Source organism: Erpetoichthys calabaricus, chromosome 3 (assembly GCF_900747795.2).
Source record: "Erpetoichthys calabaricus chromosome 3, fErpCal1.3, whole genome shotgun sequence".
Lineage (NCBI taxonomy): Eukaryota > Metazoa > Chordata > Cladistia > Polypteriformes > Polypteridae > Erpetoichthys > Erpetoichthys calabaricus.
The window spans coordinates 29,150,369-29,173,337 of record NC_041396.2 but is presented as its reverse complement, the minus strand read 5'-3'; the positions used below and the strand labels follow the sequence as shown (position 1 = coordinate 29,173,337).

At 44.2% G+C, this 22,969-nt stretch overlaps 2 protein-coding genes across 3 annotated transcripts in view; one reads left to right on the top strand and one right to left on the bottom strand.

Annotated features, from left to right (window-relative positions):
- Nucleotides 1–802: 802 nt before the first annotated feature.
- LOC127527003 (uncharacterized) lies at nucleotides 803–17,736 on the bottom strand. The gene is made up of 4 exons (XM_051924320.1): nucleotides 17,635–17,736; nucleotides 17,070–17,402; nucleotides 6,390–6,701; nucleotides 803–990 (listed from the first exon to the last, which is right to left on the bottom strand). The coding sequence occupies exons 1-4, from the start codon at nucleotides 17,732–17,734 to the stop codon at nucleotides 803–805; spliced, it is 933 nt and encodes a 310-aa protein (XP_051780280.1). The 5' UTR covers nucleotides 17,735–17,736.
- Nucleotides 17,737–22,625: 4,889 nt separating this feature from the next.
- Nucleotides 22,626–22,969, top strand: part of LOC114647862 (tyrosine-protein phosphatase non-receptor type 22-like) — a 164,416-nt gene continuing 164,072 nt past the window's right edge. For both annotated transcript variants that reach the window (XM_028796531.2, XM_028796529.2), the window contains exon 1: nucleotides 22,626–22,812. In XM_028796531.2, coding sequence (XP_028652364.2) covers nucleotides 22,726–22,812 — 87 coding nt within the window. In that variant the 5' untranslated portion in view covers nucleotides 22,626–22,725. The remainder of the gene's footprint in view (nucleotides 22,813–22,969) is intronic.

Sequence of the window (22,969 nt, the reverse complement as noted above, 5' to 3'; positions counted from 1 at the left end):
GGGCGCCATGCCTCAGGGTTGTCCAAAAGGACAGAGTTAATGTCCTGAGCCCTCAGTGCTGCTCCATTACTGCTGTTTCTGAAGATGGCTGTGCTCGGTAGTTTTCCAGGACAGCATTCTCAGCTTACCTTAGAGCACCTTTGAGTGAGTAGGAGAGCAGTCAGGAGGAAAGATAAGAGCCCCCAGCGTGCCAGTTCATACAAGATATACATCTCCTGCCATTTGGAGCTGAAAAGACAGAAAGGTTGTGGTTGAGGACACTGGACTGGCTCCTTCATACTGTGTAGTTATGGTCAGTGTGTTTGTCTTTATAGAGCTCACTTCTGCCTCTTGCACAGTACATTTTATCACACCTAATGCTCTTGTTGGCGTGCCTGCCCTTTCTGTCTACATGCTGCTGGTGGTTTGAAATTTGATGGCTTGACCGCCGCACAGTAACTCACAGGCCTCAAGTGTACATACAGGAAGTCCCAGTCAGGTTTTCTCGTAAATACACTGCCCTTGCCACTCTGTCATGTTTTTAGACATAAAGATAGCTGAAGACAGAAAGTGAGGCTGCTAAGTGGCTCAGGTCATGGATTGCTTCACCTGATTTCGTTCCACTGCAGTGCTTTCCTGTCACTCAGTGGCCTCAATGCACATTTTGTTTAATGTGACACCCAAATAAGACCTTTACTGACCTGAGACTCACTGACCCTAATGTGGTGCTCATTCTGACTTGTACCACCAGTAGATCAGTGCCCACCTGTCAATGTATACTAGAGTGGGGCTTCTCTGCCACCACAACTGGATGTCAAGGGCATTAAGCCCAAAAGGCACACCTGACTGAGACGTTCATGGCATCCTCAGTATCTCCAGTACCCAGCGTCACCACAGCCTGGCTCCTCATGGACTCTACTGTCTTCACAAGTGGAGTGGTTGTAACTTCCAGAATGGGACATTGGTAGTAATCCCCTCCTGCGGACAAATCACATGAATTACTGGAAGTCACTGGAAGGAAAAATTAGACCGTCATATGGCTGTTAAATCATCCAGAGGCCCCTTATCTCAGATGGCTTCCACCATCTCTCAATGATACCCCTCATCAGAGGTACATGAATACAATAAGACCTTGGCCACAACACAGATGTTATTATTATATCATAACTTTCTTGAATCCACTTTGACCAATAAAAGGTTAAGACGGACAACGCCTATGAATCAACCCTGGACTTGGCCCACAAAATGCAAAGACAAGGCCAGTTTGGCATTATAAATTCACAGTTCTAGGACGTGAAGAGAAGCCCACTTTGACATCAGGAGGTCATCCAGACACCATATTGAGAGTGACTGGGTGTAGGATTTGAACCATGGCCCTGTTTGAGTAACTAATGACCAATAAGTACTGCACCACCCACCGATGATCATTTCCATGACATTCTCAAACCTTTTCAGTCCATTTCAGTGTTGCACTGGGTGAGAACCTGAGACCAACACTTGGCCAGGAAGTCAGGCCATTGCAAGGCCCCCACAAATACACAAACGTTCACACAAGGCCTGTTTAAAATATCCAGTCCATGTCTTTGAAAAGGGGGATGCAAACTGGAGAGAAACCCAAGTGGGCACCAGGAGGACATGTAAGTCATGACAGTGGCCTGGTCTAGGATTTTGGAGCAGGTATGGGCAGGGGAACCTTAAAAAAGATGACCTCTTATACTAACCACCTTCAAATAGAGAGAACCGATGACATCTGATGAGAAAATCAACTGTTGCCAGCTTCAGATAAACCATCATGGAGACTGGACAATGAAATCCTATTAAATAGGTGTCCCCAGAAACGACTCTGAAGCCATTTCGACTCTTTCTACAAAGATAAGCCAAAGTTTTGTTATGTTGTTTGAGAGTTTACAAGCACAAGAAAGAGTTATGGTTAGGGTCAGAGGGGTTGGCAGCAATGGGTGACGCCTCAGCACCACACTGGATCAGTGTGAGGTTTTTTACAGTGGCTGGAGTGCCAATCCTGCCACCAATCCCCAAGTTCTCCCAGCAAGTTGCTTGCAGGGCTGGATGTAGGTTAACGTCATACCCAGGATGGAGCAATTGCAGGTTAAGAGCCTTTTGCTCAAGGGGCCAATGGAGTAGAGTCACTTCTGGTGTTTATGGGATTCGAACTGGTAACCTTCCGATTTCCGGCACAGATCCCTAGCCTCAGAGCCACCACTCTGACCAAGCACAAGGCCCTCAAATATACACAAAAATGCCCACTGGGAGTGGGGAAACCCTCAAACCCACCTAGTAACAAGGGCAAACACAGAATCTTCATAAACAAAGATTTTATTCTTCACAAAAGTGCTCTGTGATAACAAAAAGTTCCATGGAGCACAATAAGGCAATTCAAGGTGAACAAAGATCTCGAAATGAAATCCGAGAACAAAGTGAAAAGGTCAAAAAAATCGAATAATTTACAAAGCAGGTTAAGAATTACAATAAACCCTCACCAATTCCCAAGCGCATTCAAATGAACTGCGAGCAACTGTGGGTTGCCTCTGCCTTTATAGAGCTGAGGGCAGTGCCTAGCAGTAGTAGGCAGGTAGCCCCGCCTCTTGAGGGCCCGCCCACAAAACACAAAGCACATAACAAAGGCATGATTAATTCATGCATTTATTTTTAATAGGATTGACTACTGCAATGCTGTTTTCAGTGGATGTTCAAACTGTTCTTTATACAGCCTCCAGTTAATCCAAAATGCTGCTGCAAGAATTATTATACGAATTAGACAATACGAACACATTACCCCAGTTCTTAAATCCTTACACTGGCTCCCGGTTAAGTTTAGGGCAGATTTCAAAATCCTCTTTTTAGGTCCGGCTTACTTGTCTGAACTTATCATGACTTACAAACCAGAGCGTACATAAAGATCTCAGGATGCCGGTCTGCTTAGGAATCCAAGGATTAATAAAATAACAGTGGGAGCTTTTAGTTACAGGGCCCCTAAACTGTGGACTGGTCTGCCTACGACTATAAGAGAGGCCCCTTCAGTCTCAGCTTTCAAATCCTGGCTGAAGACTCACAACTTTAGTTTAGCACACCCTGACTAGAGCTGCTGATTAACTGTACAGACTGCATCTCTGTTGTTAGTCATTAGCACTAAAACATAAGTAACATGATAGTTATAATTTATTACTAACCCTCACCTATTCTGCTTCTCTTCTTGGTACTCAAATGTGGCACTTGGTGCCACGGCCCACCTGCCAAGTTGTTTTGCCTGCCTAAGGTAAAATCGTCTCTGATGGAGGATCGCAGGAATCATTAGGTAGAGGGGTCCTTCTATCGGATTGGCTGGCCCAGTACTGACTCAGCTGTGGAATGGCCAATAGAGGGAGGCAGCTTGATGGCCAAGGTCTCCAGGACTCTAAACAAATCCAAATCGTATTGCGTGATACCAGTAACGGCGCACTGCACTTGCAGTGAATGCACTTAACTTGAGCATTCCTAGTTCTCATCCTCTTTCTCTTGTAGCAGTAGAGGCGTTTATCGACCTTTTGAACCCTCAGGTACCACTTCAAACACCAGGTAAAAGTACTATTATCCATCCATCCATCCAGTTTCCAACCCGCTGAATCCGAACACAGGGTCACGGGGGTCTGCTGGAGCCAATCCCAGCCAACACAGGGCACAAGGCAGGAAACAATCCTGGGCAGGGTGCCAACCCACCACAGGACACACACAAACACACCCACACACCAAGCACACACTAGGGCCAATTTAGAATCTCCAATTCACCTAACCTGCATGTCTTTGGACTGTGGGAGGAAACCGGAGCGCCCGGAGGAAACCCACGCAGACACGGGGAGAACATGCAAACTCCACACAGGGAGGACCCGGGAAGCGAACCCAGGTCCCCAGATCACCCAACTGCGAGGCAGCAGCGCTACCCACTGCGCCACCGTGCCGCCCAGTACTATTATTATTTATTAAATAATAATGACATGCACGAAGCACCCTCCACTCCACACTATTCATACAGTAAACAAAACAATCACTAATCACAATACTCTCTCCTCCGCTCCCAGACACTTAGCCACCCTACCTCCCAGCTCAGCTCAGTGTCTGGGCTTTCCCAGAGTCCTCTTATACTCCCTGACCCAGAGGTGTCCCTGCCCAACAGTCCACAAGTCCTTATTACTTCCGGGTCAGGGTAAAAGTCCTTTTCTTCAACCTGGAAGTACGTCATCTTTCCTGTTCACGTGACCAGGACGTACTTCCAGGTTATAGGGCACATAAGAATCCCCGAGCCTCCCTACAGCGACTCCCGGTGGTCCCCAAGGTATCCAGCAGGGCTGTGTATAAAAACTACAAAGTCCATGAGGCCCTGCTGGAATTCGGGGCACGTCCCTGCTGTCGGGAGAGCTCCTCCTGGCGGCCTGGGGGTGAGGGCTGGAAACTCTCGCCGGCCATCCATCACACTCTGTATGTTTACCATTCGTTTGCTCAGAGGTTGATGTGCTTGCTGCTTCATGAGCAGCTCGTTTTCTTCATTCTAGCGGCCTGCTTCTTCTCTTCTTCCATTGGCATCTTTTCACGTTAAAACTGATTACTGTATATACTTGCGGATAAGTTCTCCCACGGATAAGTTGGGACTTGATTTTACCATATAATTTCTGGTATTTTATAATGTCGATCATATAAGTCGAATGCATAAAACTCACGCTATTGGTGCCAGAGATTATGATATGCTAATGCCCACCTGAGAGAGTAACCACGGAGCACACAGCCTTTTTATTTCTATGTGGGTGCGGCAATGCGCTGTATCAGCGTGTGATCCTAACCTCTCGCTCTCTCTCTATTGTGCCTACGTGACCACATGGTAATACCCGAACTATTCTGAAGCAACATTTGCACTGTTTTGTGTTTTTTGTATCTCACACCCTCATACACCTTTATCGTAAGACCATCCCTTATCTGTGATGGAGCGTTTGATCAGAAGAAAATATGAAGCTGGTTTTAAACGTCATTGAAGTAGTGAAAGAAATTGGTAACTGTGCTGCTGCAACAAAATTTGACATGTTTGAGAAACTGGTGCGAGGCAAGAAGATGTAAAAAAAAAAATTAAGTGTCGCATTTTTGAACGGGCGTATAAGTCAGGGTCTGATTTTATGATCGATTTTTCGGGTTTCAAGACACCACTTATACGTGAGTACATACGGTTATTCAGTGTTTGTGTTGCAATTACTTAGTTCATTTTCCTTAATTTTTCACTTAAGGTGGCACTTAAGTCTTCAATCTGCCTCAAGAATGATTTAAGATATGAAGAGGTAGGGGAAGTGACGGCGGAGGTGGGATGAGAATGGCGCTCGTATGCACGTGCTGCACGGCCACCCTGCTGGCCGCTGTCGAGAGTTGATTCTACAATAAAATTAAATAAAAATAAAAAGAGGAATAACTTTGGAGGTTAATCGTTACCCCGAAAGTGGATAGTAGAGGTCACGTAGTATATGTGTACTAAATTTCAGGTCAATAGTTCAAACGGTTTGTGGGCCACAAGTGATTTAAAATTCTGGACAGACAAAAAACAGCCACGGTAGCGTATTATATAAGACTAGTCATTAAGCCCATTACAATAATGGGCGCTAGAACAGTAGTGCATAAACATTAGTAGGAACAGTCTATATTAAATGGCAAGGGACTTTGACCTCATTCTTTTTGTTGGTCGTAGACCACTGCTGCGACACTAGAAGTATTCCTGGGTCCAAATTAAAAGAAGTCGGCTGCATACCCTTAGCAAGAGGCAGCAGAGGCAAATTCATTCTTGTGTTGGTCTGGTGGACGCTCATTTCAAAAGCTGCCAATTGTCAAATAAAATCATTTATTTATTTCTTTGAGATTAAAGGTGATCCTAAATTGTCCCTAGTGTGTGCTTGATGTATATGTGTGTGTGTGTGTGTGTGCCCTGTGGTGGGCTGGCGCCCTGTCCAGAATTGGTTCCTGCCTTGCGCCCTGTGCTGGCTGGGATTGGCTCCAGCAAACCCCCATTACCCTGTGTTAGGATATAGCGGTTGGATAATGTCTGACTGACTGAATGACTGACTGACTGGTTACTATTTTGTTTGTGGGTTGGTACTCAGGGGTGCCCCCTTGTGGTTACACTGTATTCTGTGACTAGAGAATTTGATGGACTGAGTGACCGGCTTCCATTGATGCTTCATTATTTTAACTTATATAAAGCAGAGTTGCAACAAGTTGCCCACCTTATAACGGTTCAAAGTGTGAGCTCTTGAGTGTCCTTGGAGTGAGCAACCTCATATCTTGGCCACAGCAGCAATCCGTACTCCATATGGCAGCACAGGGTGTGAGGGAGAGGCGATCCCGTGGTGTATCTGAAGGTTCCCTACTCAGTGCAGGTTACTTACCAGGGAGAGTCACATGGAAGGTGCAGACCCCCTGTGCCGGTGGCAACAGCTGCGTCGTGACTGGCTTGCTGGTTTTTCGGCTGACACTGTTAAAGGATGAGCAGACAAACGCCTGGGAGTCCTGCATGTGAGGGCACTGCAGAGTGAAAGTGGGGGAGCCCTCATGGGCGCTGTCCATGTGAGTGTTGTGCTTGTGCCACCGATACTCAACCTTGGAGCCTCGAGCAGAACTGCAGCTGATCCTAACAGGCAGCCCCAGGCAGGAGATGTTGGGGGAGTCAAGGAACATAAGAGTGGGCTCTGACACGGGCTCTGCAGAAGGAAGACAAAAAGAGGAGCACAGCGTGAAGAGCGGAGACTCCAGCACATCTGCACAAAGTTTAAATGTTTCCATCAGTCAATAAAGCCATTTTACAGTCTCTCTCTTTCAAAGAACCAAGAGTATAGTGGAAAAAGGATCTCTCACTCAACATCTCAGAAAAGGAGTGGAAGGCAGCAATGCACAGAATTCACTTGAGCTCCATTTGCGCAAAACATACAATTATTCAACTCAAAATTTTATATCGAGAGCATCTGTCTCGTTTAAAATTGTCCAAAATGTTTCCAGGGCAAGATCCAACCTGCGAACGTTGCAATCGAGTTCTAGCCTCACTGGGCCACAATTTTTGTGCCTGCACCAAATTAACATCATTCTGGACCAAAATCTTTAAATGCCTATCAGACAGCCTTGGTGTCACAATCCCTCCTAACCCATTAACAGCTGTAAAGTGGCATAAAGTGGAGAAGGACAAACAAACTGGAATTGCCTTCACTTCACTACTGGCACGTAGACTTATCCTGCACATCTGGAAGAATCCTAACTCTCCTCTGTTAAGTCACTGGGTAACTGATGTTATATACGATTTGAAACTGGAAAAAATCTAATTCTCACTTAGAGGATCTGTGCAAAACCTGTCAGGATCTGATTAATAACATTTTAGAATAAGCTTTTAAATTGAGGAAGCAGATTCTCTCCCTTCTTTTACTCCATTTATCTTTATTCATTTATTAATTTATGTATATAGTGCAAAGTCAATCAAAACTTTATTTATTTATTTTTACTAGCTTAAAGTTTTCTTCTGCTGGCCTAGCTCTCTTTCTCAGGGGTGGGAGTTGATTTGTTTCAAACTTTTTTTTTTGTAAAACCTGAGTTTATTTGTATGGAATGTTATTTGATTTTAATAAAATCAATAAAAAAAAAAAGTTTCCATGATTTGTTTCCTGAAATATATTTTCCTTTACATTTCATGCCATTATTAACACACTGTTCACGTTATTCACATCAGCCTTGTAGTTGGCATCTTTTTTGAGGGTGGATGCTCCCCATCTGAACTTTGCATCAATTTAAAGGAAAGATTTCATTTTTACCAAAGAACAATGAATGAAAATTTCATCAATTTCTGGTTACCGACTTCAGCGCTTTCACAATATCGATTTTGTCGTGCCTCACTGAGAACACACTCACACAGCTCTTGTCTGCTCTCGGTTTCTAGTTTGAGTTACAAACCTTTTCCAATTAAATGTTAAAACTCGCTGCAGGTATTTTTTAATTAGTGTGGATGAATAGTTTTAGGGTAACAGAGCATTCATTAAGAAATAGCATAAAGGGTTAATAAATGTCAGAAATCAGATAAAGGTCAAGCGAACAACAAAATGTACTGAAAGATGACTAAGAAGTCAGCAGATGTCCTGTAAACAACCAGAATGGACAATTGTTATATGTACAGAAATGTCAAGGGTGGTGGCTCAACTCAAGGGTATAAAGAAGAAGCAGAATATCATATAACATGTGTGAGATGTTCAGCCCGGACACAACCAAACGGACACCGACAGTTCATAAAACACACGCTTTTATTACTCCAAGTGTCCCCAAACACCAGTCCCACACACTTAGCACCATGAGTAGGCGACACGAAATGTTTCATAGTTTTTTGTTTACCAAGTGCCTTCTTTAAAAAATGATTGTCAGAATTCTGTCTGCATTTGAGTCTTATGTCTACTGAAGAAGTTCAAAGTGGTCTTTTTTGAGCAAAACTTCAGAACTTTGTAAACGAGTATTCAGCTTTACCATCCAGACACGGACAGCGGCTCGGCTCTGGAGATTCAGGGCTCATAATCTCTGCACTGGGGATTCTGCTGACAACTGTGTTTAGTGCTTCAGTGCTTTTTGTACATTTGTTTTGATATAAATATTATAGAACTACATGGTTTATTTATTTATGAAGTGTTTACATTTATGAAGATTTGTTCCACACTTTATCAGAGGTTATATTGAGACTAATATTTAAGAGTGAAATGTATGTGTAAAAATTGAATCTACTGGTGTTTGTTGGTTGTTTGAGTCTGTGCCTGAACAAGAAAATGGGTGTCTGTTGTGTGGCCGGAGTTAGACTTGGGATTCCGGGCCTGAATCAGCTTCCCAGTCCAGCCCAGGAAGAGATGTTTGTGTTAATGTTGTTAATTAAAATGGAAGAATGGTTAACCCTAGCGAGTGTAGATTTAGAACCAATGAAGAGCACCTCAGTTCTATTGCTATTTAATTGGAGACAATTCATTCATGACTTTATGTCTTGGAGACACACTGTAAGAGTATTTGAAGGGAAAACAGAAGTGGATTTAGTGAATAGATAAAGCTGTGTGTCGTCAGTGTAACAATGAAATTTAATACCATGGTGTCGTAAGATATTACATGTTGGGATAGATGTAAATGAGAAAAAGAAGCGGCCCCAAAACAGAACCCTGAGGGACTCCCTGAGTAATGACTGCATTCTCAGATTTAAAGCCCTTTATTTGAACAAATTGCATCCTATCAGTGAGGTAGGAAGAAAACCACTGAGGGACAAGGCCACAGACTCCAAAACTAGCTAGTCGTTTCAAACGTATCTGATGACATATGGTGTCAAATGCGGAGCTGAGGTCAAGAAGATATAAATATATAAATCAGAGCAACTCATAGTATATTACTCAGAAGCAAGGATTATAGTTTTGTAACCACAGTTAAAAGTTTTATTACCACAAACAACTGTCCATACATTTCACCTTACTGTATATTAATGAGCATCGCAATGCAAATACTTTCAAATTGCAAAAAAAAAATGTTAAGACACTACTGTTGTAAAATCTGAGCCCCTTGTGTGACTTTGCCGAGATCTCTGCTGAGACCCTTGTGAGGACTGCGGTTGTATTTTTTTCTCAGGAGAAAAATCTGGGAAGCAGGAGACAAAAGAAAACGTCTCCATTTTATTTCTTTCTGATCTCATTGTTGTGTAATAGGAGAAACCATAAGACATTAAGGAGATCTCGTTTTATGATTTGTTCATTCCTATGGGAGCCCCCGTATACCTCTAAGTTGGTCTGGGACATGTAGAACAATTCCAGTAATGTTCAAAATAAACGACACATCCTGGATGGTCTGAGCACCTCTAGAATACCTCTGGCAGGTCCACAGAAGTCCAGAAAAGAGCAACCAGGCTGACTCCAGGGCTACAGGGGATGAGTGAAAGATTAAAAGAGCTTGAGTGTTTACAGTTTAAGCAAAAGAAGATTAAGAGGAGACCTGATGGAAGTGTTTAAAATTATGAAGGGAATTAGCACAGTGGAACAAGACTGTGACTTTTAAAATGAATTCATTAAGAACACGTGGACACCGTTATCACTTATGTGAAAGATTTAGGAGTCGTAGTGGGTTCATCACTATCAGCTTCCAGACAGTGTTTAGAAGCCATTAATGTTAGATTATGTTAACCAGAATGTTAGCAAGAATGTCAGGATATATAGCGCCCTGCTGTGTGGAGTACAAGTCCAAGAGGTTCTGCTCAAGATTTTTAACACACTGGTGAGGCCTCATCTGGACTGCTGGGTGCAGTTTGGGTCTCCAGACTACAAAAAAGACATCACAGCACTAGAAAATGTCCAGAGAAGAGCGACTAGGCTGATTCCAGGGTTACAGGGGTTGAATTATGAGGAAAGATTAAAAGAGCTGAGCCTTTACAGTTTAAGCAAAAGCAGAATAACAGGTGACATGACTGAAGTGTTTAAAATTATGAAGGGAATTAGTGCAGTGGATCGAGACTGTGACTTTAAAATGAGTTCATTAAGAACACAGGGACACAGTTAGAAACTCATTAAACTTGTTAAACATTAGGAAATTATTCTTCACTCAGAAAACCACAGTTGCAAGGAATAAGTGACCAAGTAGTATGGTAGACAGTTGGACTTTAGAGACTTTCAAAACTCAACTTGATGTTATTTTGGAAGAATTAAGTAGATAGGACTGGTGAGCTTTGTTGGGCTGAATGGCCTGTTCTTGTCTAGAATGTTCTAATGAACATTTTGGGATGTACCCATCTCTGCTTGAGCTCTGCCCTGAAATCTCCGGACAGTGAAAACTAAAAGGAACTTAAAAGCACATAAAAACTAAAACATTTTAAGAATTGGATTATATTTATACGTGTATATACAGTACATGTATACATTGTCACTCATGCACGGCGGAGGACCTCCTCTCTATCGAGGTATTTCGTAGCCCACCGGGACAGCAGGGGGCACTATCATTAACACTGTCTTCTGCTTCTCTCCTTGCAGCACTTAACTCCGCCCCTTCCTATTCCCCGACCATAAGAACCCCGGCGTCCTGGTAGGAGGTGTCATTTTGGCAGGAGAGACTCGCCAGATGGAGCTCCCAAGCAAACTGACCCTAATCCATTGCTAGAAGACTTACTTTTGCTAATGGAAGCATAAAGACAAGGGCAATAATGCCTAAGGATCATGTTCTGTTGTTTTGAACTTTCTGTCCGGTTGGTGCCCCAGTTTTTTTTTTTTTTGGTAAGCCTGTCATTCCTCCACTTGACCACAATGTACAGCAGATTTAGAAAATATTTAGATCCATATTTAATTTCAAAAGATTGCATCTGCCATTTCATGTCATATCTCTAGGAATGAGACATTTCAGTTTTTGATTTTTTAATAAATTTTCAATCCTTTCAAAAAACATGTGCTTACTTTGTCACTTTATGTGTTATTGATTGTAAATTGCTGGCCAAAAGTGGCAGATTCATTCATTTGAAATGAAATCTACAACACAATAAAGTGAGCAGAATATGAGAGGTTGTGAATACTTTCTGAATCCACTGCATCTTCTACTTTCATGACAACATTGTAGCTGAGTTCAAATGGTTCCTGAACCCTGCTTTGTCAGGATGTTGTATTCACTTAAATTGGGGTTAGGGGTTAGGGACACAGGCAGGACAATCATGGCACCCTCCTAAATAAAAAGAGCACCCTCTGTGAGGCTCGGAGAGCAGAACTGTGAGATGATATAAGCACAACAAGACACAGCCGGGGAGAGCTACTGTGTCCTCTTAGGTAATGGCCTCTGAGTCAGGCATCACATTCCTAGGTACCTTCTGATAGGACAAAGGGGCAGGTGGAGCACCACCAGTGATGACATCAAGCACAACTGGGCCAGAGCCGGCCTTAGGGCGAAGCGAACGAAGCGACCACTTCGGGCCCACAGCTGCAGGGGGCTCACTGCGCCCAAGGTTTTTTTTTTCCTGTGATGCGACGCTGCTGCGGAGGGCCCAATGGAGCAACAGACTCCTTCACTCCAACCTCTATTACTAATTTTTTTATATATATAATTTATGGGCAACATATTCCATCACCTAATTACTCCACGTGGACATCTCCACTCGGCACTCCAATCTTCATTACGCTTCACTCAGGCCCGCGCGCCTGTTGCCGCCTCCATGGCTCATCTGTGCCTCTGTCCTCAATAGGCGCCACTTAAGCTTCAGTCAGGGCCGCTCCGCCGCACTGCATTCTCGACAGAGCATAAAAGGGGCCCTTCTCTTCGTAAAGCCATCACTTTCCTTCATATCAATATATTTCCATTTTGTTAGAAAGAACGTCTTGTAGATAGTAGTTAGGCCTTGCCGAATTTCCACAGTTTGAAATTATTGTATTCCAAATGTCTTCAGTTCCACCGCCAAAGAAATATAAATCAGGTGCTCAAAAACATAAAGAAAAAGCAGCGAAAGATGAATTCTTCGCTACCCAAAAAGGCGCATAAAAATGTAAAAACAAAATAATGTGGATCCCATCTTCATAAAATAAAAAAAAATATATAACAAAATATAAAAAGCAAAAAAAAAAAGTGCTTGGCCTAGCTATTTACCTCCACATGCTGCCTGGTGGAAACAGCAAAAGCTGGCTAAAATGTAACTTAATCTGTTAATGTATCGTCACTAAAGACATTTATGCGGGCCCGCTCCGACCTCCATCACTCACACCCTTCACTCAGGGCCTTGTACGACAGTCTGCGCTGACAGCCTGCGAATTTGGCTCCTGCCAGTGTATTACGGTTACGGTTGTCAGTGTCAAACGGAAATCATCAAAAAGTGATGGTTGTAGATGCCGGGAAAACGCATTTCTGCAGCTCAGAATGCAGGAAATTCTCTTGGCGGTCGGGGCTCTGCCCCGGACCCCCTAGCTGCAGGGTTCGGGCCCCATCAGTTTGCGTCAGGCCCAAAATTGTCTAGGGCCAGCTCTGACTGGGCACCCTCAAATATACAGTACACAGTGGCATGCTCAAAATGGTTTGTCTTCTAAAAATTATGTCTATCTATAATATTGTATGTCTATGCGTGGGACTTCTTTTACCTCATTAGAAAGCTATGGTGCCCTTTGAGATAATAACAGCATAACCAAGTCAGCATTGGTGGCTTTTCTAAGTCAACTTTGGTACTTACAGTAATAAGACTTTCACACACATTCACACAGAAAAGATATTCGACAGGATGAACTTCCTTTGTGGTAGTGGTGGTCTACCAACTATGGTAACAATGGCAGACCAGGACAGACCCATCATCATTTAAGATAGCACCAGTACATCCAGGACAGTTCTGGTCCACCCGGGAACAGACACAATTAGAAAGGCTTCTCAGATTGATGAAACAGCTCATGTCTCATCTGAGACAGCACTGGCACATTTATTGCCATATTGGCAGCATGTGAAATCAGAATACTCATAAACTCTCTAAAATAATATTGGCACAACTATGACTCCTCCAATATTAACTCTAGCACACCCTGGAAAGTTCTGATGATAACGAAAGCACATCCAGTAGAGTCGTGTCTGCCTGAGATCAATCTAACATACTCAAGCATCCTCTCGGATGATACTGGTCAGTCAACATGAGAATGGTCAGGAAATCTCTTCAATGATCCCCACTCACAGCACCTCCAAAATTTTCCAAATAAGAAACTCCATATGCCAGCTGAGAAAACTATGGATACTGCAAACTCCTTGTAGCTATTAAGACAGTACAGACAGACCCAGGTACCCTCTAAGACAGTTGTGGCATATTCTCTTCCCCATAATAACATTAGCACACCCAGGAAAGCCCATCCCCTGCAACATAAAGCCCATAAAGGTGAGCACTCTTGGTGCACCCAAGAACTGTCATGATAAAGGTAACGTTCTTAAGACAATTTTTAAAATGTCCTGAGACAGATGACATCTCCTTTGCAATAACCCTGGCACATCTACAGCAGCACTGGTACCCTATGAGTAATACCAGCAATACCCAGTGTCACACACGTGCACTTGGGAGGCAGTGAAAGGGTTCAAATCAGGGTAGTGACACACTGGACAGAGGGCTGGTGCTGAGTACCAATGCCTCTTCTTTTCTCCCCACAAACCATCAGAAGACAAAACCAGTTAAACAAATCACTTCCCTCTGTTCCTGACCTCACTTCCAGGCCCCTACAGATGACCTCACTTCCTGTCCTCCCTCACACCCTTCCTGCTTTCCCACTATACATTCTTTCAGTTCACATTTTCAGTCAGTCCCAAATAAAGAGACTCAGTATCAGTCTTTAGTGTTTACTCTGTTTTTTTTAAAATAATTGCCATAATATACGGGGTGGATCCGTGACTCTTTTTGGATTTTCTGTGCTGTTCTTACACCAGGGACCCTCTGAATTAGTGCTGACACATCCTCTATGATAAATTTAGACCACATCTCAGTCACACTCACAACAGCTCCTACACCAGGGTTCTCAAACTCCAGTCCTGGAAGGCCGCAGTGGCTGCAGGTTTTCATTCTAACCCTTTTCTTAATTAGTGACCTGTTTTTGCTTCTAATTAACTTCTTTTGAATTAATTTTCATTGACTCGCTCTTGAAGACGCAAACCCCTTAATTGTTTCTTTTTTCCTTAATTGGCAGACAAACAATAATTGTCACAGGTGTCTGGTCACACTTATAGGTAATCTAATTTTGTCACCATTAAAATATCCGACTATGCCACCCAGTTTTATTAAGAGACTGGGAACTCCTGAAATTTACCAATAATAGCACACAGGTTTCTTTAAATTGGGCGGTGAGTAAACACACAATGAAAGATACAACAGTAATTTCAGAAAAAAGCAACAGTAAGTTCTATTACACAAGACAATATAAGGTACATTAAAAAGATAAACGAATATAACCAAATCTAAACATATCAGGAATTAATTTCCTTTTTTTAACCTTTTAACCGCCAACTCCCTAAATATTCCCCATGCCAGGAGAAATCTGAACAATTTTCGTTTTTTTACTTTACATTTATTCAAGCAGTATTTACCTGCTGAAATAACTGCTGAAATGTTTCAAATAAATGGTCAATCAAAGGACGTAGCTTGAACAAGCGGTCACGGTTTGGATCTTTCATATCTGGCTCAGATAACGGGCAGCAGTCCAGTTGAGATGCTGGGGATACACCCACTCATCGCCATCATCCGATGCGTCGTCATTCACAGTATCATGCAGCTCACATTGCTGATCATCATTGTCGCTAAAATCTTCTTCAGAACTGCTACAATCATGATCAGAATTATTGTCCAAAATCGCCTGCAAAACCTCACTTGAAGTCAGTTTACGTTTCGCCATATTCACAGCTTTCACTTTCGAATCACATCACGTGATCGGCCAATACAAGCGCAGAGTTGTTGAAATACAACGTAGTAATAATACCCACGCCAAACTGTCAGTTATACTACGCGCCAGGCATTCACACAACCACAGGCAAATGTGCCGGATAATTCCGGCAGTAAGGCGTCAGCAATAAAGCTACGATGCCATATATATCCGGCAGAGGACGGTTAAGGGGTTAAAAGGAAAATACACAGTCCACACTCCAAAAGTCCATTAAAAACAAGAATCATAGGATACAACCTTTAGTGGTGCAGAGTCCAAGTTGCTCACTGTGTTACCCCAACACTTAATCGTTCAACTGTCCATGGATGCACTCTGTTCCCCGGACACTCGTTCCCCTACAGAAGTTGTGTCAAATTGTTGACTCTCTGTCAGCGTCTCTTCGTTGTTCCTTTTTCTTCCACTCTGGGCTCCCTGTGTTGCTGGGACCTAGGCACGCCTCATTTCTCGTCTGTCAGCTTTGCTGGGTCCTTTCATGCAGATTCCCTCTCTCGCTGAACCCACATCTGGCATCTCTTGGTGGAGCTGTCTCTTCCTCCCTGGAAGTGTTGCCGTCCTTGTGCCTCACGTCGTGCCAGCCAGGTGCCCTTGTCGGCCTGCGAGCCCCTTTGCCCTGTCCGAGTGTCTTGGTAGCGTTTCCTGTGGACTGTCCCTCCTGCCTTCTGCTGCCCAGGAGTTTATATTTACTTCAGTCCCTGCTGTTGTCAGTCCTGGACAAACAGTTTAATCAATGGCACATCTAAATTGCCTGGGTTTAACAATTAATGAAATGGTTACCAAACATTAATAAATACAGATATGCTGATTAGAAACCAATATTTCCAAGCCAGGTAAATACAGACATCCTCCAAGGCCAGACTTCAAAGCAGTGACTCCCTTGCAAGACAGCAAATACCATTAATAAATACAGACAGCCTTTTAACTTCTCACCCCCCAGTCCCAACAGTGGGTGCCTAATGGAACCACCCAGTGCACAAAAAAATGTAAAAGTGTCCCCCTCTGACATAATGATGTACAAAATGAGCCAAAACAACTGGTATCAATCATACAATATCTGAAAATAAAGAAAGATGAAGTTCTCAGGAAGATTGATCTTCTCAGGTTCACTAAACATTTTAACAGAGCTCTTAGAAAATCAATAATTCATAAATGTCTGCTATTGCACAGCAGCAATAAGCCACAGAATTAAAGAACAGGTTTAATTAACGACAAGAATCAGCGCCTAATGAAGTAACTGGTTGGAGTTTGAGGCCCTGACTTAGTTGGTCTTCTGTTGGCTCCCTCACTTCACATTTCATTTCTGTTTGGGTGCCATTTAAGGAAAGAAATTAATCAATTCAGAGGAACGGTAAAGAAATTCAGGAGAACGAATCTTAAAACACAAGTCAATTAAAATTAATTCAAAAGAAGTTAATTAGCAGCAAAAACAGGTCACTAATTAAGAAAAGGGTTAGAATGAAAACCTGCAGCCACTGCGGCCCTCTAGGACCAGAGTTTGTGATCCCTGTCCTACACCCTCTGACAAAACACTGGCACATGTAACATCACTCGAAAGCCACTGAAGTAACAGCTAAGTCCACTCAGGTCCCTTCTAGGACAGATCTGACAGAGCCACGTCACCCAGTCTCGTGTAACCCCTTAGCAGGATGACAAAGTGGAGCGTACCTTGCACCGTTACTCGAACTGCAGACATGATGTCGGCATACATCTTGTCAATGGCACACCAATACACTCCTGCGTCTGATAGGATGATCTGCTCCATCCTCACCAAGAAGAGACCTTGTCTGTTATCCAAGGCAGAGAACCTTCCTTGCTTCACTTGCGTTTGACCTTCTGTGCTGATCAGGATCACGCAGTTATGTCGAGACTCTCCCTGGCACCAGTACTTCTTGTTAAACACAAACATCCTTCTGTCGTAGCGACAGCTCACCATGATATCTCCACCGACAGCCACTAGCTGTTCTGCCCGGTCTGGTTGTAGCTCAGTTGTACCTGAAACTGAGCACCATAGAGTGAACATGAGCCACTTAAGGGTGAGATGACAAGGCAGAATATAAGGGATGAAGCAGCTGGCGGTGCAAGAAGTTAAGGATAGGGCCATAAGAAGGCTAAAGCAGTCTGCAAAGAGGGGGCAGTAAGAAGATGGATATCACGTATGCCATGACGGCTTTGACAAATTTGAGTAAGCGGCGAAAATGTCAATAATTGTGCTGTCTCTAATTGAACTCACCCAGAAGCAGAGCTGTAAGCAGGCTGACCTTCATGAAGCTGTGAGTGGCTTCCACCTCTCGGTTTATTGTCATTGTCTGTGGACCTCGGAGGAAGTCCATCTCTTCTGTGGTTTCACTGCTGTGAGCTGTGAATTTGTAAGAAACGGCAAGCTTGGGCTGTAATGTGGGTGTGATAGGTAGGATGCATTAATTCAGATTGAAAGTCAGTAGCATCACCACACAGCAAGACCCTTTGAACAAATCAGTTATGTCTTCCCCTGGGGTGTTTCACAGTTGGGCGCATCATGCCAGGACAGTGCAGGACACAGCAGACACACTCTAGGCCAGGGGTCCCTAACTCCTGTCCTGGAGGGCCGCAGTGGCTGCAGGTTTTCTTTCTAACCCTTTTCTTCATTAGTGACCTGTTTTTGCTGCTAATTAACTTCTTTTGAACTAATTAGAATTGACTCGCTCTTGAAGACTCAGACCCCTTAATTGTTTCTTTTTCCTTAATTAGCTGCCAAACAATAATGAGATACAAAATGAACCAAAACAACTGGTGTTCATCATACAATATCTGAAAATAAAGAAAGGTGAAGGTCTCAGGAATGCTGATCTGCTCAGGTCCACAAAACATTTTACCAGCGCTCTTAGAAAAGAGAAAAATCAATAATTTTAGAAAGCAGCAAGCTATAGAATTAAAGAACGGGATTAATTAACGACAAGAATCAGAGCCTAATGAAGCAACTGGTTGGAGTTTGAGGCCCTGACTTAGTTGGTCTTCTGTTGGCTCACTCACTTCTCATTTCATTTTTGTTTAAGGAAAGAAATGAAGCACGATGAAGAAATTCAGGGGAACAAATCTTAAAAAACAAGTCAATTAAAGTGAAAGGAAAAGGAGTGAATTAGCAGCAAAAACAGGTCACTAATTAAGAAAATGGTTAGAATGAAAACCTGCAGCCAGGACCGGAGTTGGGGACCCCTGCTCTAGGCTGACCTCCATCACTGTTCTTTACATTGCTGGGTCAGCTCTTGGATGTGTACGGTGTCCACCGTGAGTAAGATTGGTTTGCTTTGCTGCCACCCCACCACAATAATCTTCTGTCCTTGTACATCCCAGTATCTACAGGAGTGCTCTGTATCACTCCACCCAGGAGACGGTCTAAGCTCTGACAGTTCCATGGAGTCAGGTACCCCAAACGGACATACTGGCTCTCCAACATGATCGCTGAAAAACGAAAAAGAAGGTCAAGCAGTAACATATCTGTCTCCTTCTGTGCCATCCAGCCGTACACTCTTCCTAGTTGTGAAGAACTACCCAATATTTCCTCCAGGGGGAGACATAGCTACATTTTTCAGACTTCCTGTATGGTTCAACTGGCCTCTCATTTCCATTCTGGGTGACATGCAGTGTCATTGTGTAAATGTCCTGCAGAAAATCTCATCTCATGTCACTTCCTCACACTTTTCTTTTAACTGCTTCAACTAAAAGAACTTCCTCAGGAAGAGCAGACAGGAGGCACACGGGGCTTAGCTCAGCACCCTCTCATGCTGTCCAGCCAGGGATGTGTGTGGTGGGGCGCGTACGTGCATATGGCGTGTTGTGTGTGTGTGTGCAGCAGAGAAAATGAGAACGGTGTGTTATGTGTGTGAAAGGACATTATGAACAATATGTGAAAGTGAGAATGAGCACACAGAGCTGTTTGTTAAGAGGCATGTGTGTCCCAAAGTGTGTAAGTGCACTCGAGAGAGTGTGGCTGCAACTTTGTCTTCAAAATGTGAGCATGCAAAGTGTATGTTACCAGATCTGAGTGAACGCATGAGTGAGAATACACGAATGTGTGAGTCACGCTACGTGTGCACACCGGTGTGTATGTGAGAATACTAATAAAGAAAGTGTGTGCAGCTTTTGTGTTAAGAATATGAGGGCATACTGCTAAGTGGGCATGTGTGAAAGAATGTGTGTGTGTGTGTGTGTGTGTGTGTGTCAGACTGACAGAGAGCTACTAGACTGGCAGTAGACTATGCACGTATCGGTCTGTGTGAGTTTGGGTGTGTGTGCTGGTAAATGAGTGTGCACGCAGAGTGTGAGTTCCTGTTTGTCAAGTGGTGCGAGTGAATGGCCACGGATGTGCCAGTTATTGACAGTTCACCCTTCTGCTCAGTCTGTGGGTGACAGTACTCAGCTCTCTGGGAGTTACATGGAGTTGGTCCACATGCATGCCAGTCTGTGTGTAGGTAGGTATTCTTGTTTGTCAAACAAGCACGTGTGTGGGTGTCAGGTGTTGATTGTGCATGCTGTGACCAGAAGGGGGCGTAGCAGTGCCCCAAACACAACTATACAACACAGTACTGGGTTCAAACAGAAAATGTTTTGTTTTTATTTTTGTAGTACTTCCAAATCCTTTCCACAAACATATAATACACAATCTTCATATATCCTTCCACCAATACAAGTCTCCTTTCACATCTTCCACGTAGTCTCATCCACTCTCCTCCCGACTCCGACCACCCATACAGGAAACTCTGCTTCTTTGATGCCGGACCCAGGAGTAATTCCGGTGACGCTCACATGGCATCCAGGAAGCACTTCCGGGTCAGGTGGAAATTCTTAAAAGTGGGTGCAGTCTACTCCTGCAGCTCCCCCTGGTGGCACCCATTGACCATAACAGGGCTGTCTGTCTCAGCCTGTCCTACGGGTATCCATGCAGGTGCCTTCCAACCAGGTAAGGAACATTGAGCCGTCCCACCAGTAATACCAGTCCACGCCTGGTGTCCTCGAGAGTGCTTGTTCATAGTCTGTAGGTGCGTGTGTCCGCCTGTGGGTGACAGTACTCAGCTGTGCAGAGTTAGTCCACATGCTGCCTCGCAGTAAGGAGACCTGGGTTCGCTTCCCGGGTCCTCCCTTCGTGGAGTTTGCATGTTCTCCCCCTGTCTGTGTGGGTTTCTTCCTACAGTCCAAAGACATCCAAGTTAGATGCATGGGCCATTCTAAATTGTCCCTAGTGTGTGCTTGGTGTGTGTGCCCTGCAGTGAGCTGGCGCCCTGCCCGGGGATTTGTTCCTGCCTTGCGCCCTGTGTTGGCTGGGATTGGCTACAGGTGACCCTGTAGTTAGGATATAGCGAGTTGGATAATGGATGGATGGATGGATGGTGTACAGATTTTGAGAACATGTGTGTCTCTGAGTGTGTGTGTGTGTGTGTGTGCGTGTGTGTGCGTGTGTGTGCGTGTGTGTGTGTGTGTGAAAGAACACGAATGTGTCAACAGGAGAAAGAGAGGTAAGCTGTGACAGTCAACATGTATGCCAGTCTTTGTATGTGCATGCGTTTCTGTTCAGAGGGTGTTTTGTAAAAGACGATGTGTGTCAGTGGGTGACAAGTGTGTGAGTTGCATCAGTAGGCATCTCAGCCTGTGCTGGCACCTTTGTGGGAGTGCATGCATTTGTACCCAGATTTCAACGTTTGTATAAGGGTGTGAAATAATATGTGTACCAGAGTGGCTGAGAATACACAAGTGTGTGTGAGTAAACATATGCCAGAGTGGCAGAAAGAGCATAAATGTGGGTGAGTGTGCATATGCCAGCATGGCAGAGGGTGCTCAGCTAGGTGAGTTTATATATACCAGAGTGGCACAGAGTGGACAAGCATGTGGGTACACATGCTAGTGTGGCTGAAAGGGCACAATTAGGTGAGTATTCTTATGCTAAAGTGGCAAAGAGTGAACAAGCTTATGAGTACGCATGTACCAGAGTGGCTGAGAATGTGCAATTGGGTGAGTATACCTATGCTAGGATGGCACAGAGTGCACGACCATGTGAGTATGCATGCGCCGGAGTGGCTGAGAGTGCACAATTGGGTGAGTATACATATGCTAGGATGGCACAGAGTGCACAAGCATGTGCAAGTGCCAGTATACCAAACTGTCCAAAAGCACTTTAGTGTGTGCAAGAGCACATAACATGTATCAGAGTGACTGAGAGTACACAAGTACCTGTATATGTAAGTACAGGCGTGTTGTAGAGATTGTTGTAGAGAGTATTCACAAGTTGCATTCCATGTACAAGCTAGCTTGAGACAGTAAGTGTGTGTTCTGATATGAGAGTGTGTGTGCATCTGTGTGCAGAAGGTGAGAGCATACAGCATTTGACAAGCAGAGTGTGAGCGTGTATTTGTCAGTGATTATGTGCGACAGAACATATGATGTCAGCCATTGATTTGTACACACGAGTTATGTTGTGGCAGACCAAGTATATGTTAATGTCTGTCTCTGCTTGTGTGCAAATGCTAGTAATGGTGAGTGTGTTGATATATATATATTGGTGTTCAGATTGTGAAATCATTATGTGTCTAGGGGTGTGTAAATGAGTGTTTGTGTGTGTGTCAGTTATTGGTAGCACACACTGAGCGTAGACACGCATTTCCACGTCAAGCCGGGGCAGCCTTGCGGTGTGTGCAGTAGTCAGAGGGTGTTTTTCTTTTTGTGTGTTCAGTGTGTGTGTGCGTGTGTGTGTGTGTGTGTGTGTGTGGATATGAGTGTATCTAATGCATGTGTGTGAGGAGTTCATGTCCTTGTGTGTCAGCCTAGGTGAGTGACACTTGACAGATGTGCTCAGTCCCTACGCAGTTTTAATCATTAAAAGTATGAGCATCAAAGTGCGAGGTTTCCCATGTGACTGTGCAAATACGACGCGTTGGCGTGCTTGTATGTATGCATACGCATGCATGGCTCTGTGTGGCCATGTTACCCTCACACTGACTGTCACAGCGTGCCCTGGTTGATGAATTTGAGCTCTCCATCGGCCACAAGCGGGGGACACACTCACTCGACCCTTCACTTTTCACAGTGTAGCATCTATGACAGATGATGAGGCCCCCAGCATGGCCAGCCTGAAAGGGGTGCCCACCCTGCACTGACTCAGCCAGCCGCTGCCTCCTGAAGCGGAAGGCTCTAGGACCCTGCGCTCGACGATATTTTTATTCTGACCACAGAAACCTGTTAGCAATGCTTCCTTCTTATCAAGTCCTGAACCACAGGCCCTCACAGCACCATGTCAGGGCAGAGCTGTGGAGGGGGAGCTCACCGGACCCCAGCTGCCACGCTCTAGTGGACTATGGAGCAGCAAGATATTCTGTGCCACTTCCTGCAGGAGCTGCAGGGAAAAGTCGACTCCAGGGAGGGCTTCGCCTCTGAATTCGCAGTAAGTGCTTCCTGATTTTTATTGTCACTTTCTGTGCACAACTTGAGAGAATGATCTGTGGGGAGTCATGCAGGTGATTGCTTTGTGAAGAACCTCAAGATGTGTCAGCAGTGAGACAGGAGCTGACCTGCCGGAGGAACAGAGTATCTCGTATCAC

Bases quoted from the DNA above. Each gene is read 5' to 3' on its own strand.
- LOC127527003 (XM_051924320.1), bottom strand. From the start codon at position 17,734: ATGGACTTCCTCCGAGGTCCACAGACAATGACAATAAACCGAGAGGTG. The intron at 6,702-17,069 runs GTACGCTCCACT...TTCCTTCTGCAG, and splicing joins AGTTCGAGTAACGGTGCAAG to AGCCCGTGTCAGAGCCCACT. The intron at 991-6,389 runs GTAAGTAACCTG...TTTTCCTTCCAG, and splicing joins CTTCCATGTGACTCTCCCTG to TGACTTCCAGTAATTCATGT.